Here is a 19,411-nt window from a genome sequence, read left to right on the forward strand (position 1 = left end):
AAGTCTTGTTAATTTTTTGTTTTTTTTAAAGAAAATCCAAGAAGCAGAATTAAGATGCATTGAAGGAATCTTGCACAGGTGACACAAACACATAGCTATGGGTTTCTGGGTGGGGGGCATTTCCAAAAAGTGGTGCAGATTGGATAATACGAGCCAAAGAAAACGAGCAGATTTGCAGAAACTAATGAACCAGGATTGTAATTTGAATATTTAAAAAGCTATTTGCCTATTAAGAAGTTCTTTGTATATTAAAAGCAAAGAATATTTTATGACACTTTAAAAACTAATCCATGTATTCAAATCCATGTATCAAAGTATCCATGTATTCAAAGAGAGAGTCAAACTATTCTCCAAAGCACCTCCAGGTAGGACAAGAAGCAACGGGTCGAAACTAATCAAGGAGAGAAGCAACTTAGAACTAAGGAGAAATTTCCTGACAGTTAGAACAATTAATCAGTGGAACAACTTGCCTCCAGAAGTTGTGGATGCTCCAACACTGGAAGTTTTAAAAAAGATATTGGATAACAATTTGTCTGAAATGGTGTAGGGTTTCCTGCCTAGGCAGGGGGTTGGACTAGAAGACCTCCAAGGTCCCTTCCAACTGTGTTATTCTAGTCTATTCTAAACCAATGGGAATATATGCATTTATTGAACACAGATCCTGTTCTCTCTATTCTGCCTTCATCACACTGCAGGGTTCACTCCACAGTTTAAAAAGGACATTGATAAAGTAGAGTATGCCGAAAGAAGACAAAGTAAATTGAAGTTGGAGGATTAGGTATTTTAGCCTGGAGGAGAGAAGGCTGTAGAGACAAGAGGACTGCCTTCAAGTATGTGAAGGGCTGTCATGGAAGAAATGGGGTAGAATTATTCAGGAAACAAGACAAGGAACAGTAGGTTTTAAACAAGGAGCCAATTTTAGTTGGGTGTAGGAAAATATCCCTAATGGTCAGAGTTGTTTTACAAGGGAAAAGGCTCTCTCGTGGGATGGTAGATTCTCTTCCATGGAGTCCTGGAAGATCTTTGAACAGGAAAATTTTATTATTATTTATTATTCTTGCACCGTGCAGGAGGGGGTAGCTTAGATGATCTCCAAGTTCCCTTACATTCTATGATTTCTGTAGTGCAGAACATTTCCCTGCTGCATTTATTAAAAAATCCAGTTGACAGTTCCATTTTGCTCCGAAGAAAAACTTCATCCTTCTGCGATGCTTGTTTTTTTAGATTAAGAAATGGGAAAGTGTAAAAGAAAGATTTGGAAAGTAAAACATCCTTAGCAGCAAACTGGTTAGCTAAACTCACTATCAGGGAGAAGTTTTCGTGTGTTCGTAAATAAGCTGGAAAACCTGAAGTCAAAGGGAAGAATCCTTTTGAGAAAGTGGCCGAAGAAGCAAACTTTGGCACGGTGTTAATAATACAGATAGGAGAAGTGAGTGGTTGAATGCCTTCTCCCCCCTTTTTAAAATACACACTAACAAACAACTCTGTGATTAGGAGGCATTGAGAGCCCGTACAGAAGGAACAAGATTCATCCTGGTTTTTTAAAAAAATTTCCTGATATTGGGTCTACAGTATGTGCAACTTTCAAATTGCTCTCTAGTTCTAAAAGCTCATTATGAAAAACATAAGTGGTTTGTTTGTTTGTCTGCCTTTGTTTTCAAGAACAGCAAGAGTTTTAACCTTTGAGGTCGTTCCTACAGTCTTAAAAAGAAATAACGTCAAGGTGAAGCAATTAAAAGCTTTTCTGATTTTTGTGTGTGGTTTTCATTACTTTTTTTTCTTTCTTTCAAGAAATGCTCTCTAATCCATGCGGGAAAGTTTGTTCTTCGGCCACTAGCTTTGGGCGTGTACAAATGGGTCACCTTGGAAGCTGGAAGTGGAAGAAACTAGAATTGGGAACCAGTATGTATTCTCATTATTGGGTTGGTATGTAGACCAGCCGCATAATGAGAATAATGTCCTTGACAGAGAGAAAAACGGTTTAATAGCAAGTGAATTGGCCAACATGGCCAACGGGTCAACATAGCTGGCAAGCAACAGGACAGTGAATATACATCTAGTTCAGAATATGGAACATAGAACAAGAAGGTTGAAAGGGACTTTGGAGGAAACCCTACACCACTTCAAACAAACGGTTGTCCAATCTCTTCTTACAAACTTCCAGTGTTGGAGCATTCACAACTTCTGGAGGCAAGTTGTCCCACTGATTAATTGTTCTCACTGCTACATTAAAACTACTACATTAGCTTAACAAGTCATACAACTGAGCATGGTCACATGATGAGCTGCTTAAAGACTCATCTCTGTGACAAAGCCGAAGAGCCAGCACTGTCCGAAGACATCTCCGCGGTCATGTGGCTGGCATGACTAAATGCCGAAGGCGCATGGAACACTATTCCCTTCCCACCAAAGAAGTCCCTATTTTTCTACTTGCATTTTTTTACATGCTTTCGAACTGCTAAGTTGGCAGAAGCTGGGACAAGGAATGGGAGCTCACTCCATGATGCGGTGCAGGGATTTGAACATTTGGCCATATTATCCATCAAATGCTGACCGTGCTGTTGACAATTCCATGGGGAGGGATAAACTGAGGTTTATTTTTTTGAGGCTTCAGAAGGGACAGTGCTAGCTTGATTTCCTAGTAAACTGGGACATTGTACCATGATCCCCACCTGAGCATCATCGCCGGAGAGTCACCACCTACCTGGTCCTTGCCTGAAGACGTGTTGCTTGGCATGGGGCGCATTTCAGGGCCCCCCCTTTGGTCACTGACGTTCTCCAGCTGCGTTGGCAACGTCCTTGGCGACTTCCGGTCCGTTTCGCAGAAACTGATGAAGGGGAAAGCACACAACAGCACCCATGAGTCACGAGGTTAAGTAATAATTGGGCTCAAACCAGGTTCTTGAGGTTAACCATGCATTCTTGAGTCCTGGAGCAGGAAGAGCCCCCATCCACAGCCAGTTGCATCTGCCTCCTGCAAGTAAAAGCAAGCTTTCCTGTCTGCCTGAACATGAGTTCTCACGCAATCAGAAGTTAGAATCAGTCCAGGGCGATACAAAGGAACAAACAGAAACTCTACCTTCTGCCCAAAATATAATTGTTCCTGGGTCTTTGTGGAGAGCAAAAAGTCGGGGGTGGAGGGGGGGTGGGTGGAGAAAAAGAAACCAGAAGATGGATAGTTATAAGCTGATCTTGCACGGAATATTCAGCAATTGGCAGAATTCTTCCGTAACGGAGCCTCAAACTTTTCTACAATACATTTTCTGATCAAAAGCCGTTTGATTCCTGGCCATGCCTGGATTCTGGTGGGGCTATTTAATTAGTTTCAGTCCAGCCTGCCAAGGAGAAACTCAACACTCTGGTGTCACACAGGTGTGAAGAGCCCAGTTACAAAAATAAATAAAATACATTAATAAATCCAGCAATGGAAACTTGTCTACTTGGTAAAAGCTAACAAGTCTCCCTTCAAATGACTTGGGTTACTCTTATTGGATCTTGTGGCATTCCTGCAAATAAAGACAACGGCAGAGCTACAGCTGAGCCTTGGCAACAGCCAGCTGCCTAGATCATTAAAAAAATACGACCAAAAAAGTATTTTTTAAATAAATCAGGATAGGAAGGACAATGTGTCCATGGCTGAATCCGCAACCACTCGGTTCTACTAGAAGAATTCTATGCAAAAACACAGATATTCTGCCGCCGTCAAGGAGAATTCCTCTAACTTTCAGCCTGCTCGACTTCCATATTTATGAGACAGCTGCTACTCTGCAGAATGAACACTGCAAACCAAACATTCAGGCAATCCTCAACTTACAATGCCTGTTTAACGACTGCTCAAAGTTACAACAGCACTGAAAGAAACTTGCAGAACGGCACTGAAAGAAACGACCATGGCAGCATCATGTGATCAAAATTCAGATGCTTGGCAAATGTCTTGTATTTATGACGGTTGCCGTGTCCTGAAGGTCATGCGATCCCCTTTTGCGACCTTCTGATGAGCAACGAGGAAGCCAGATTCACTTAACAACGGGGCTACTGACTTAAGAACGGCAACGATTCCCTTAACAAGGGTGGCAAGAAAGACTGCACAATGGAGCAAAATTCATTTAACCACTGCCTTGCTTAGCAAAGCGAAATGTAGGGGCTCTATTGTGTTCATAAGGTGAGGACTACCCATGTTAATGAGAGAGCTGTCATATTGCGGAACTGCCACTGCAAATCAAATAGGCAAACTTCATATTATTCCCCAACCATGCTTTGTTGACTGTTTGGGGGTTCAGTCCTTTTATGGGGTTGGTACATTGGATCCTCAGAGTTCTACCCCAAATAAAGAGAAGCCAGAAACTTCAAGAGTTTCTCTGTCCCTCCATTTCTCTCAATTCTCTCTTTTTTTAAAAAAGAATTTCCTTCTGATCTTTCTTCTTCTTCTTCTTCTTCTTCTTCTTCTTCTTCTTCTTCTTTTTCTTCTTCTTCTTCTTCTCCTCCTCCTCCTCCTCCTCCTCCTCCTCCTCCTCCTCCTCCTCCTCCTCCTCCTCCTCCTCCTCCTCCTCCTCCTTCTTCTTCTTCTTCTTCTTCTTCTTCTGCCGTTTGGCTTTAAGGAGGCTAAAATAGTCTCATTGTTTGCATCCCAACTAACCAGATGGGCATTTCCTCAAAGTTCCATTTTACTACAGTTGTCATATTGGCACATCTGGGAAAACCCGAATCTGAGAGTTCCAGGTTTTCCCTCCCCCCCAAATCAAAGATCCACCCCCCTGCATCCATCAGCCCATCACATCATGGCCCAATCAAATCTTCGTCCTAACTGGAGACATCCCTCCAGTCACTCCCCTTCAGGTGCAGGGCAACAAGTCCTTGACTCTCTGAGAAAAGAATGTTGTTGAGTCTAATCTTTCCCCTCTCTCTGAAATCCCCCTTCCCAAATTCCCAGGCACTGAATGTGGCAGCCTGGATGCTTCCCAATAAAATATGTCTTCCAAGGCTGACCAGATTGGTTCCACAGGCTAAACTAGTACCGTCTATATTTTGAGCGAATTTTTACCCTTCTGATCCACCCCATTTTTCTAAAGGTTATGTGCGGGACATCAATACAATGCAGGGAAGGGACTCAACCCAGCAGCAGACAATTGAAATGTCGTAATAGCACACAAATCTTTTTTTAAAAAAAAATCAAACAGGAAACCAAACTCCTCAAAATAATTATTATTCATCACTTGGAGTGGAGGAATTATTCCCCATTCTGGAAGCAACACATAGAAAATCAGGACAGAGAAATTACCAAGGTTCCTATTTCAGTGGTCCAAGAAAAAACAAAATTGAGTTGTTATTTCCCTGGGCAGACCCCTCCCCAAACTTCAAAATCCATCTAGTCCCCACTTTGGCTTGGGTTAAAGAGGTAGTGGGTCTTCCATGTTTGGTTATCTTTTAATGCTTTCTTAAAGGATCTTAGAGGACCCACCTAGCTTTATGGCTAGTTCACAATTTTGCAATCTTTTGCAATTGCGAGAAGAAAGGGAGAAGAAAGAGAGCACGGTTTACTTTGCCGTTTTGTTTCACAGCTGACAAAATATCGAGCGCTAACTGAACCAAAAAATCCAGCGGATATATGATGACTTGAAAAGCAGAGGTACCCTCACTTCAATGCCCAACGATACTTAATTCTTCTGCCATTAAAGTGACTTTCTCCTTGACGGGATTTATTCCCGTGTTTTTACAAGGGCACATCAAACAATTCTCACAAAAGGGAACAGTTACTCTTTCATGGTATCAGTATTGTGCTCGCCTAATGAGTCCCACACATATGCACACAAACACACATGCCAAGCAAAAATAAACTCTACAATGCAGGCACAAAGGCTTGCATTCTCCCAGGGTGTTCATTGTCTACTTTTAAGAATAAGTACATCACAGGTCGAAGTAGTTTAAAAAAAGGAAAAAAAAAGAAAGAAATGTTTTTTCTCATGCCTGAGAAGCTACACTTTGTATCAAAGCCACTCTAATCAAGCTAACAAACAAAAAAGGTTTACTTATCAGATTTTTAAAAAAAATTCAGAACGGCCAAGGAACAGAACAATAAATCAGGAAGTGACTGCTTCGGATCTTATTTCTGTGACACCCCTTGTTTCTTTGATAGAGGTGCCACAGGGGGACAATAATATTGATTAACTTTACTGAATCGCTGCAAAGTCAAATCTAAGTGTAGTAAGCAGTTTGGAACATGATTAAAACATACGCAGAAATGCTAAATTAGCATCATCGTGGCACTAGTCGTAATCAATAAAATTACTCAAGCTGTGCAATGCTTTGGATTCCAGTCTGAAAAAAAATGTTTTCGGAGCGTGTGGGAGTACGAATAGAGCATCTGTTACAACTCATTAAAGCAGTTGCATCTGTTTCTAGGCCTGGTGAAGTTCTGAAAACAGATGCAGCTGCTTTAATGAGTCACAAGCAGGTGCTGCATTCTTGTTTCTCTATACTCTGAAACCGTAATCTGGAACAAAAACCAAAGCAATGCAAATCTCTATCAATTATATGTCTTTTCTATTCTCTCTAATGATTGCATTCACATAACCAACCGAACCTAGTGAATCTACTGTATATTGTTTGGTGAGTCAGTTCCCTAGGTAGAACCAAACCAGGGAATGAACTCCATAGGAAGTTCATAAAACTTCTTAAAAAATTGATATTGGGTGTAATAACAGAATCTTGCAAGTCCAATTTGTGCTCTTTCACCTCCTTATACGCCAGGGAACCAATGAACTGAGCTACTTCTGAATTGTACTTCATTCCTCTGGATTGAAAGAGAAAACATTCCAACCATATTTGTTAACCAAGGCTACCTTCTCTCTTCTGTACGTAGTGTAAAAGGGATGTAGTAAGCTTCTCATGTGACACAAAGAAGCATGTAAAAGTCAGTAAGGTGTCTTTGTTTAGATCTTAGTTTAGGGCTGATGTGAAGTTGGACTCACAATAAATATTAATGTAGTGATCAGTTAAAAAGAAAACGGTCCATCAGATCCAAAGCTTAATCTCCAGCCAGGCCCATTAGATCTCTATCAACAGATTTATGAAAACTGAAACAAGAGTCACCGTGTGAGTGAAAAGGGAGGTCTCTAAATTGGATAGATAAATAAGTAAAAATACTATCTGCATTTGCTGAAAAGTTGTAGATTTGTCTATTTGGCCTCTAAATTCCAGATCCAGTAAAACCCTTTCAGCCAATTTCATCTTTCTAACATTAGGGCTACCAACTCTCACCCCATCGCACAATTTTGCTGAATAACAACCCACATCAATTTTGACCCCTGGTGTTATGAATGATAATACTTCTAGTGTGAACGTTAGGGACACAAACTTGAGGACCGTTGTAACTGAATAGTAGTTAGGACCAGGAGTGGCCTGCTATGGGTTCGCCTGGATTCGAGAGAACCCTTAGCTAACGTTATGATTGGTTTGGAGAACCGCCAAATCCCACCACTGGCTGGCCCACCCCACCCTGCCATTCCCAGGAGTCTCGGATGCGAGGTAAGTGCAGAACCCACGTGGAAGCTCAGGGAGGGTGAAAAATGGACCCGAAAGGCCTCCGGAGTCTGGGGGAGGCCATTTTCGCCCTCACAGAGGCTCATGTCAACTCATAAAACATTTCTCTGATCTTTTAGAGTTGCCAAAAGAAAGAGAGGGGAGAGCAGTGTGACAGCTTGCAAACTGAAACTGCATTCCATAAATGTTTTCAAAGATAGTTTCCAAGTGACTGAAGTTTTTGCTGCGCAAATTTCTAACTGGAAAGTATGATTGATGACTCTTGGCTATGGAGGTGTCCCATTGGAGAATATGAATTATGATACACCCAGCGGGAGGGGGAAAACAAGGGTTAAAGGTGGCAATGAATGATGTGTCTCAGAGTTGGCTACACCCAGGCAGCGCCAGGCATGTTTGCTAATAAATCTTGAAGCTTTGAAAATCAGGCTAGAGACTCAAGATTTAAATGGAGTAACTGCTGGGTGCCTGACAGCTTGAGGAAAGCCTCTGGGGCTTTGGGAGGGCAAAAATGCCCCCCCCCCTCACCATGGTGCAGGAGGCCAACTAGGCCACGCCCACCATGGCCACACCCACCCAACATCCAGGCAGAGAACCCATTGCTGACATTTTTTAAGCCCACCCCTGCTTAGGACAACCAGGACCAGTAGTTAGCAAAAGTGAAACGAACAAAATACAGGATCTCTAAATTATTAAGGATTTATCTGTAAAGAACAAAAGTGTGCTTTCAGGAAATGAATCAGTCTAAATGACAGCTTTATGAAATAAAGGACTGGCCTTTATAAGAAAGGATGGACGATCACTGTACTTATATATGCTATGTGGAAAAAAAGTTATATTATCCTGCCAAGTTTCCCTTTTGAAGCTAGTTATGCAACGGTTGGGGTATGCTTGGATCTCCTTCAGAGGTTTTCTGGCTATCCCTCCTTGGATGGAGAACAGGAAATGCCACAAAGCTAGGTATTTCAAGCCAGGTATTCTAATCGCAGAGATTATCTCTCACATTTTTTAAACGGAAAAAAAAATGTGGAGGAAATTTTTCCTATTTTTCCTAGCTTGGGTTTTTTGATGTCTATTACAAAATTGCCCTGATCAGATAAAGAGCAAAACCCAACTTACAATTAAATCGCCAGCTAAGGACAACATGGCCCAGGCTGGAGATAAATTAGACAATGGTAGCTCCACGCTGTGGGGGTAAGTGAATGAAAGAATTTGGAAGAGGAACATTCCACAGCAGAGGCCTCCAAACTTGGCCACTTTAAGACTTGTGGACTTCAACTCCCAGAATTCTCCAGCCAGCATAGTTTACTCTCTTGTGCAGCAGCAGCTAAAAAAGCTAATGCAATCCTAAATTGTATTAACAGAGGGATACAATCAAGATCAAGGGAAGTACTAGTACCACTCTATAAAGCCTTAGTAAGACCACACCTAGAGTACGGCATCCAGTTTTGCTCACCACATTATAAAAAAGATGTTGAGACTCTAGAAAGAGTACAGAGTAGTAGTAAACAAAAAATTGAATCCCACCACTGTTCCTGTAATGTTGTCTAAGTTCTTTAGCATATGCAGGCTGCAAGGTTGCTCCCATAGAAACTGTAACCAGATGGTCAGGCATGTCTAGAACACAAAGAAGCGGCCTTCTCATACCCGGGTCCTTAAGATGTGTAGACTTCAGGTTCTAGACTCTTCAACGAGTTGGGATTTTAGGCCCTGGCGTTCCCATGACTGAGGAACATCGCTCTACATCACCGTTTCTCAATCAGACCAACTTTAAGATGGATGGAACCCGAGTCCCAGAATTCCTACTGGCTGGTGAAGTCCATCTTAAAGTTGAGGTTGAGAAATGCTGTTCTAGGTCAAAGGTCCAGGCCTGAAGCCATTGCATTTCCAGAAGCTTAATGCCCCGTACCATGTGTTGCTCCACTTAATTCAGGATCAAGTACTTTAATGCACCCAACTTTTAAGATTTGCAGGAATACAGAATGCAATGTGTCTTTATTGCTGATCTGGGGTCTACAGCCCATGAGCTTTGCCTATGGCTAACTGCTAGCTTGGCTTCAAAAAGGGCTGACAGAACAATACAAAGTGCAAAAGAGTTTATTTGTGTTGGAAGTTTAATGAAACCAATTACTAAGCAGGTCAAATCTCAACCCAGGAGCATCTAGTCAGGCTAACCTGGTCCAGCCTCTCACATTTTGCAAATAAGGAAAAGAACCTTGACAAAAATAGGCAATAGCCATTACGGTACGTAAACAAACAGTGTTGAAATGTATCTTTAAGTCTTAGCAATCAAGAGCGTATTCGGAAGCGACTCAGGTATAAATCAGGGTAGAAAAAGAACAGGACATTGTAACTTTGAACAGTTGCTAAACCAAGGGTTGTAAATTAAGGATTATCTGCACATAAAATGGGTCAATTTTTAGGGTTTAGATATTTTCCCATCAATGACTAGGTTGTTCTGACCAAGGCTTATTTTAAAAACAAGTCTTGTTTTATTGCAATGCTGGGAGTTGTTTTCATTCCTAGATGGTAATGAATCTCAACCAGTCCCTCGAGATAAGCACCCACCTTTCTTCCCTGTGAAGTGCTGCCAATAACAGAAGTGTCCAATGAACTAGAAAAAAAAAAAAAAAGACCAACTGAAGTACGAAGAGCTTCAAGAATGAATCTGAACCGAATGAATGACTTTTTTTTCCTGCAAAGGTTTTGTCATCTTGGCCTGTCCTTTATACCTTATTGGAGAGGCGATTACCTCCCAGCCTTGCTCCTGAGTCGCCCCTTTTGTCTCAGCTGTTCTCGCCTTCTAGCAGCTCTGTGCACATGCACAACGGGAACAGGCTCCCATGGATCCTCTGCCTTACTGCTGCCAGACTCTGGAGGCTCTGCAATCAGCACACAACTCCTAGATGGTCTTTGCCTCATCTCTGCATTGGACGCAGGACCCTCGTCCGAATCCTCTCCCGGCTCCCGGACTGATCCCCTTTCTTCCTCACTATCCAATTCCACTGCCATCTGCACAGGCTGCCGGGGAACCACAACATAGGTAGAGTTGAATTAATCCAGAACATGATAGAATCTGCTGTGGATTAATGCAACTCCCCCCCTGCCCCCCCCGTTGTTAATTGGCTGGATCAGCTAAGTCATTTTTGCTGTTGACTCGATATGCTAACCCATCCCTGACCTAAATGTGGAAACAGACCTTCTGTTTTTAAAGCTGGCTGAAACGCCCACCAGTTTTATCTCTCAGTACTAGTTATAACCCTAAGCCCCTGATGTCTATCACCAACATGCAGAGTACTGTCTTATGAAACTGAGTACAGATTTATGGCCAGTTTTAATTCCATTTAATTTTTGCACTTTCTAGCTGTTTGCACAGGATATGTTTCACCATCCTGTTGCATTCATGTATGCTAAACCTGACCAGTGTTAGGTTCAGCTAATTTCTTTCTCGTCGTTTTTTGTGGGTTTTTTTTTTTTTGTAATGTTTCCTTACTGTAGATGCTGGGTTTTATTTTTAATGAATCAACATCGCTCCAGCTGAATTGTAACTGGTTTGCAGCTGCTTACGGGAGACACAGAGGACGAAAATTCATTCTTAACCTGCAAAATACCATTCTGCACCAAGGTTTCACCCTTCCCTTGAACTCTGGAGGCAGCAGTATTTCCATTCTATTCTTCCTCTATGAAAAAACAAAACAAAACCAGGAAATCCCAGGGAGTTATAAGATAAAAAGCACCCTGAACTTCACAGCTCAGAGGGAGGTTTAACTGTTGACTAATTTTCCTTTTTTCAATCAGCCTACAGCTCCACAATGCACACCTCTATTAATTGAAAAGTTCTTGTGAAGGTGCCTTTGTATGCAATAATCTTTAAACAGCTTATCTTGTTCCTGTGCAGGCCATTCTAACTCCCTTCCAGGGTCTGGAAAAGCCTTAATTTGCCTCAAGCAACGTTAAAATGTTCTGCTTCTATGTTTGAACTTAGATTGGCTTCTCAAGAGGCCACCTCCTCACTAGCATCATTCTTAGGTGTGCCTTTGCATCTTTTGTCTGACACACAATTATCCAAAGGCAGGTATGTGGATGTTACGGATTTTTTTAAAACTTTATTTTAAAATAAAACTTTATTTTATTATTATTAGGTTTTTTAAAATCCTGCCTTTATTATTGGAATGGAATGAAATAGAACATTGGTGAGAATCAAGACAAAAGCCAGCGATTCCTATAGGCAGTCTCTTTTGCTTGACTGTCCCTCTATCCTTGTGAAACAGAGAGACGGAAGAAAAAGAGACTTCAAGAGAGTAAGCGATCTGCTGTTCCGCATATTGAAAGCAATTCAACTTCACCACCAGCAGGGCAAGGTCAGGCAAAGGTAAGGCTGCCTACCGAAACTGTGTTTTTTCCCCGCTCCCCACCCCGCGTTGCAGAGCGGAGAGAAAGGGATTTCAAGAGAGTAATCCGTTTGCATAGCACGCCAGTGGCTCCCCACCCTGGGCTAGAGCACGATTGCATTTTCTGCTGGTGAGCAGAATAGAGAGTAAACAGGCGTTTGAGGATTCCAAAGAGCAAAGGAGCGGTTTCAATATAAACAAAAGCTGAAGGTATAAAAATGGTGTGTGTGTGTTTGTGTGTGTGTGAGGGGAGAGGAAGAGATGTCTTCTTTTTGCACTCTTAATGAAAAGATGCCATAACGAAATGGCTGCATGTTGAAGTCGCGCATAATCCAGGAATAAAAATAATAAAGGTTTCCTTGGTCCAATTGCTCATCTCTGTTTCTTGGCTGAGGGAACCAGCATTGTCCCAAGGCATTTTCCATAGTCCTGTGGCCAATGTGACTATACGCCAAAGGCTCACAGAATGCTGTTTCCTTCCCATCCAAGTGGTACCTATTTACCTGCTCGCATTTGCATGCTTTCGAATTGCGAAGTGAGCAGGAGCTGGAGCAGGGAATGGGAACTCACCCCTGGGTCTCGAACACTGAAAAGTTTGGTGTCTTTAACCGCTGAGCCATTGCACCCCATAGTCCAGGAACAGAACCCCCAAAGAGAAAAGAAAGCAAAACATCTCCTTTTTCTTTGCCCAGACACTTGTCTATAATTAATAATCTGAAACGCACCAGGCACAAACAGAACACTTCCTACTCAGGATTGCAAAGCCATCAAGTGGAAACATAATATGCTCATGTAATCAGCAGCAGGAGGTAAGGTTCTTTTCCAAAGAGTTCCAAACGCTTTGCTGGCTTCCAGAAGTAACCAGCGAGGATGTACTTAATAAATGTTACTCAGAAGTTTAGACAGAGTTCAAAAAGAAAAGAAAAAGATCCAGAGATAACATGATACAAAAGCTCTGGAAGGAACAGCGCATTTCACAAAGAGCCCCGAGGTGGTTCTGCCTGTCCTTCCGTTAATCCCACTCCAGAACACCGATTTACAAATTGAAAATATTTTTGCAAATACCTTGAGGCTCACATCTTATCCATTGCTCTTTAACTTTGTGCTAATCCCGGGGAGAATAGAAACCAGACTGAATCTGTAAAGAGATCTCTTGGTTTGCAGCCAACGGCATGGATTCCTGAAGTTTTCAAGGTTTGCAAAGAACAAAATTATTTGAGAACTACGTTATTTGCTACATCGTAAAATGAAGGAAACTTGGCCAAGTAAATTTCAAGCTCTACCAAGACTTTCTGATTTGTTTTTTGTTTGGCATGTAATTTATTTTCTTTCTTTTTTGAAAGGATTTCAGCCTCTCTAAATGAAACAAGAATTTTGCTTATTGAAGGATGAACGATAATACTTTCCTGGGAAGCCTTTCACTTGGTGTTATGTTGGAGAAAACACCTAGCATTTTTTCTTAACCATTTCTCATTCAAACTGATGAAACATAGATGTCTTCAAAGCCCTTGGAAAGGAGATGAGAACATTGGTGACCTTCTCTGGAGTGTTGTCGCATTCATTGACTGATGATGTAGGCAAGGGGTCCATGTGAATATTTTGTTTTCTATTTGATCAACTTAATTTAACCCCCAGTAGGCTTCCGCTCTTTCTGTACAGTCACTATGAAGACATCAGATAGGATTCAACCTCCAATAAATTTCTCCTTCTCTTTCTCCTCATACTATATCCGTCTTCGGACGTTAGCGATCATGTTGGCAATCCTATTTTTATCAACAGCCGCATGAAAAAGTGCTGCTGAGTTTTATCCAAACTAGTCCTTTAGATTTTGATGTTTTTTTTTCTACCTGGACCTCGTTTGTCTTCAATCTTTCTCTGGAGGATTAAATGAAGTATACACCATATTTTTCTGGGTGTTGCATCACATGTCCAAAATATTCTAACCTTTACTTTTTTTATGGATTTCTCTTGGCTTTCCCAGGTGGCTTATCACCTCCTCATTTCTGATTTTGTCAAGCCAACTTATATGTAACAGCCACCTTAAATCCACATTTCAAATGCTTCTAGTCTCTTCAAGTGGCTTTCTGTCAGAGGCCAACTCTCCATTCCATGTTTTTCCTGCTTAAGGAAAATTAAGTCAAAACTGGAAAGTGAAGAGATACCTACTGATGAGAATGTGATCAGGAAAATATTATGAATAGGTTAACACTTGCAATCAAAGAGAGGGAACAAACTGAATATTATATGAGATGGGAATTATTTTGTCGAGGGTTAGAGAATAAATATGAAAGTTAGAAGCAAAAGAAGATTCGTGAAATATAGAAAATATGTGAACAGAATTAAGTTAAGATGAGGATTGTTATAATAATCAGATATATTACGTATATCAGTATTAAGTTAAGCATAGTGAATTAATACTAATGTAATGAATATGGCTGTAAATTTTAATTGTTATCGCACAAGATAGTTGTACCTAGATGACACACTGTTTAATGGAAGATGGATTGTTTGTATTAAAAATAAAAGAAAAAATTTACAGAAAGAAAAAAAGAAAAGAAAATCAAATCATGAGATTATCTGCATAGTCACCAGGATTTTGATCTTGACTTGATGGCTCTTTACCTTTTAACCTGGAAGAATATTCCATTGTTGATCAAGACTATTGTTCCAGGAAGTGGGATATAGAAGGAGGAAAGACAGATTCCCATTGCAAGTTTAGAAAATAATAAGCAGTGGAAATAATTTACCAAAGGAAGTTTGGAGCTTCCTTGACTGCAAAGGTTCAAGCAGAGGCAAGACAAACATCTGTCCTGGATGATTTAGTTTGGATTCTTGCGCTGAATAAGAAGACTAGGCTCAACTTCTTCAATGTCCCACTCCAGTACTAGGGTTGTACGCCTTACACATTAACATTTGCAATTGCCACAGCCTGCAAGCAACTCTCTTCAAGGGCAAAATCCTACGTGAATTTTATTTACTTTTGTCTTCCCCTTCAACTAAGAGGTGATGATCTTATGGGCAGAGCACGCTTTCTATCCCAATTGTGGAAAATAAGATCCTTTAAAAATACATCCACTGCCTTACAAGTTCGTGAAAGGCATAAGCCTCAGGAGTAACAAGGGAAATATAGGAGCCATACTAGACTCGAGGCAGTAGAAGCTGGTCAAAGAGATAAGATATGACAACCATCTTTAGGCAAAGCAAAAATAGAACCAGAAGAGTGATTATCGAAGGAGTCATGGTCAACTTTCACCCATGGTTAGCGGGGGGCGGGGAGGTAATATCTTTGGGGTAAGACATCTTGACATGTAGCAATCAATGATCTTGGCTGCCTTTTGATTGGTAGCATTAGAAGCATTTTTGCCCCTTTCGTGGTCTTTCAAGGAAAATAAAAGTTTTTCCAAGTTGGGGTTTCTTCACTGGGCCGGAAATTGAACTCAATTGCCCAACCAACCAACCTCTTCTGACTTCATAATTCTTTGATGCCTCTGTTTTACTTGACATTAACAAGCATGGTTCCTTGGTGGTGGAGTAGTTAGATATTCATTTAGAAGTGGAAAACACAAGAGTCATGTCAAAAAAATTAACACACAGTCTTTGCCCATGAGTGCAATGTAAGCTCCATCTCTTTTGGGTTTTCCCAGTCACCTCAAAATATGTTAAGTCACATCCCTGGGTGCCCAAAGATCCTCCCCATCCTCACGTTGACCCATAGTGTAGTTGGTGAGCTTTCTGCTCGATGTCTTTTGTAAGTCTAACTGTTGTGGTTTGCAAGTCCCAGCTTAGGGCTTAACGCGACTTACTTAATAAATCATGAGCAAACAAACCTCAGCTTAATGAGATGTAAACATCTCGTTTTATGTGTGTCTAAACAGCTGATGTCTCAGCTGGTCATCCGCCAGAGTACACAAGGAAACCAACGTGATGTAAACAGGAGCAGTCCGCGATGTGGGGTATTTTTTGTATAAGGTAGTAATTACGGGCGTTGCTATGGTAATTATGAATAGGTTTTTGTCAGATTGCATCATTTTCTAGAAGTATTTAGAATAGAATAACAGAGTTGGAAAGGACCTTGGAGGTCTTCTAGTCCAACCCCCTGCTTAGGCAGGAAACCCTATAGCATTACAAACAAATGATTGTCCAATCTCTTCTTCAAAACTTCCAGTGTTGGAGGATTTATAACTTCTGAAGGCAACTTGTTCCACTGATTAATTGTTCTCACTGTCAGGAAATTTCTCCTGAGAAATTTCTCTCCTTGATTAGCTTCCCTCCTTTGCTGCTTCTTGACCTGCCTTCAAGGTGCCTTGGGGAATAGCTTGACTCCCTCTTCTTTGGGGCAGCCCCTCAAATATTGGAAGACTGCTATCATGTCCCCCCTAGTCCTTCTTTTCACCAAACTAGACATACCCAATTCCTGCAAGTATTCTTTATATGTTTTAGCCTAATCATCTTTGTTGCTCCTCTCTGCAATTTTTTTAGAGTCTCAACATATTTTTTACATCGGGGCGACCAAAACTGGATGATAGTCGTGATAGTCATAAGTGTGAAGATCGGTCATAAATCATGCTTGTCAGTGCATCATAATTTTGGAATGATGGCTAAATAAATGATTGGAAGTCGAGGACTACCTGTATAGTGATTGTTCTGACCCAGCTCCTCCCTCTCCCTCCCCCCCTCTCTCTCCCTCTCCCTCCCTCCCTCCCTCCCTCCCTCTCTTTCTCTGACAATTCCATTCTGTTTTCCCCCTCAGAGCTCTCAGGTTGCTTTGATGCTGACGTTGATTCCCACACCACCTCCTCCTCCTCTGATTTGGCTGCTGGGGAGGGGGGTGGGGGAGGCGGCACCTGACAGGCCACAACACTTTCACTTACAGGTCTGTCCGGCTGGGAGAAGAATAGTTGTCTGCCACATCTATTCATCTCCACCCCCTGGCTTTTATCCCCAGAGCTAGGGTGGGGCTTTGCTAGCAGCGGTGGCTCTTCTGTCCCAAGGACCGGCCCATAGATTTCCACTGCTCTCCTCTCCTCTGCCTTCTGTGCATCCTCGCATCAGGCACTGGACCCAGCTGTTCCTCCTCTTCCTCATCAGCCACCTCCAGACCTGGGGGCTGTTGACTCTCCATCGGAGGGCTGATGGACGGCCCAGACTCCTTCTCTATCTCTCTCTCTCTCTCTCTGTGTCTCTCTCTCTCTCTGTGCCATTCCCTCTTCCCCCTCGGAGCTTCAGGTTGCCTGGATGGTGATCCTGACTCCCACACCTCCTCCTCTTCCTCTGATTTGGCTGCTGGAGGGGCTGACGGCTGACAGACCACAACAATGCTCCTTACTTATTTCCCCACCATAAATATTGGGATCAGATCTTCTGCCAAAAAAAAGCACAACCTCAGGTCTGCCCCAATATCTGCAGCAATATCTGCTCCTTTTAATTGTTTTGACCCTAATTTCTGCAGTGTGCACCAAAGGCTTCCAGCAATTTGAAGAAAAAAAAAAGAACCCCAAAGAAACATATAGCTATGTTAGAACTCAAACTTGTGTTCTCTCAAGTCTGATATAAAATAATATACAGTTAATCCTGGACTTACAACAGTTCATTTAGCGACTGTTCAAAATTACAACGGCACTGAAAAAAGTGACTTAATGACCGTTTTCCCCACATTTTAATCAAAATTCAGATGCTTGGAAACTGACTCATATTTATGACAGTTGCATTTTGTGACCTTCTGACAAGCAAAGTCAAGAGAGAAGCCAGGTGTCCTTCAGCAACCTTACTACTAACTTAACTGCAGAGATTCACTTAACAACAGTGGCAAGAAAAAGTCCTAAAATGGAGCAAAACCCACTTAACAAATGCTTCGATTAGCAACATAAATTTGGGGCTCAATTGTGGTTATAAGTCACCTGTATACATGCTACAGAATCACGTATGATTTGCCTGTTGTTCTACTTGCAAACTGTAATTACTCAACAGAGTGAAGGCTTCCTGTTTTATTCTTAACTTTCCTGCTTAAACACGAAGGAAAGAAAATTGGCCCCCAGGTGACTGTAAACTGATTGGCTGAATTTACCCCTGACTCTATTTTTATCAAGACAAAAGAGGCTTCAAATACTTTGCCAAGTTGTTTAAACCAGAGTCTCCCAGAACTGGGAAAATGTCGCAGCATTGGGTCAAAGTGGTTTAGGGCACAAAAACGCACAACCCCCCGACCGAATCAGAGTGAGAACATTTAAATAGACTTTAAATGTTTTGCCTACACATGGAAGAGAAGAAGAAAAGACTTTTTGATAGGTCATGAAGGAAAAAGTTTGGAGTGCGCTGACTTAATTCCTGCAGGATTCTCTACCAGCCTCGATTTAAATTGTAATGGTTTTCTATTTATCTTTTTTATTTTTATGATTTGTACTACGCCCAGAGTTGCCTGATTGGGGAGACAGGGTGGCTTGGAAATTTAATAAATACATAAAAAATAAACAAACCTCTGAGCCTCCCTCCCACCATGAAAAAGAACACACCTTTGAACAGTTGTCTTTTCTCTCTGTGTACGCTCTACACCGTTTTTGTGCTCAACCCCACAACAAGAGGATTGTCCCTAAAACCCCATCCTCTTTCTAAAACCTAGTTCATCTATTTCCCTCTTTATTCCTTGGCTGCTGCTTCATTTCTGGAGATGCTAATCAGATCCTCGCTCCTGCTCCACTCTTTTCAGCTCCAGAGAATTAATTTTTTCTTTTGCTCACTAGCCCAGCTAAAACCTTTTGCGTTTTCTCTCCCTGCTGCAGAGCTGTGTGCTGAGTAAGAGGAGACTTAGGAAATTACTAGCATTTCAATGTCCCAACGCTAAGGAAGTTGGGTGTTGTGCAATGCCATTGCTGGGGGGAAATTTTCTTCTAGAATAGAATAGAATTCTCTATTGGCCAAGCATGGTTGGACACACAAGGAATTTGTCTTGGTGCAAATGCTCTCAGTGTACATAAAAGAAAAGAGACATTTGTCAAGAGTCAAGAATCATCAGGTACAACACTTAGTGATAGTCCTAGGGTCCAATAAGCAATCAAATCATACTAGGAAACAGTCAATATAAATCGGATATATGCAACATAAATTGGATATATGCAGCCATACAGTCACAAGTGGGAGGGGATGGGTGATAAGGAGTGATGAGAAGATTAATAGAAATAGTAATGCAGACTTTGTAAATAGTTTGTAAACAATGTTGAGGGAATTATTCGTTTAGCAGAGTGATGGGAAAAAAAAACTCCCCTTGTGTCTAGTTGTTCTGGTGTGCAGTGCTCTATAGCATCATTTTGAGGGTAGGAATTGAAACAGTTTATGTCCGGGATGTGATGCAATGCCTCCCCAATTTCAAAAACCAAGGATGTATCAGCCAAGCTCCTTCAAGATGATGGGAGCCTCATCTATGATTTCTCTAAGGCAGACCTGAGTATTTTAGATATATCTGAGTATATCTGGCCTTTTGGCTGTCCTTA

The 19,411-nt window shown here is 41.6% G+C and overlaps 2 protein-coding genes across 3 annotated transcripts in view; one reads left to right on the forward strand and one right to left on the reverse strand.

Moving 5' to 3' along the window:
- NOS1 (nitric oxide synthase 1) overlaps window positions 1-19,411 on the reverse strand; it is a 99,020-nt gene that overhangs the window by 46,953 nt on the left and 32,656 nt on the right. For both annotated transcript variants that reach the window (XM_026718614.2, XM_087913261.1), the window contains exon 3: window positions 2,705-2,828. In XM_026718614.2, coding sequence (XP_026574399.1) covers window positions 2,705-2,828 — 124 coding nt within the window. The remainder of the gene's footprint in view (window positions 1-2,704; window positions 2,829-19,411) is intronic.
- The window catches only part of RFC5 (replication factor C subunit 5), a 315,947-nt gene that overhangs the window by 36,266 nt on the left and 260,270 nt on the right, over window positions 1-19,411 (forward strand). The window lies entirely within an intron of this gene.

This window comes from Pseudonaja textilis, chromosome 15 (genome assembly GCF_049901715.1).
Source record: "Pseudonaja textilis isolate UNSWEBS1 chromosome 15, rPseTex1.2, whole genome shotgun sequence".
NCBI lineage: Eukaryota > Metazoa > Chordata > Lepidosauria > Squamata > Elapidae > Pseudonaja > Pseudonaja textilis.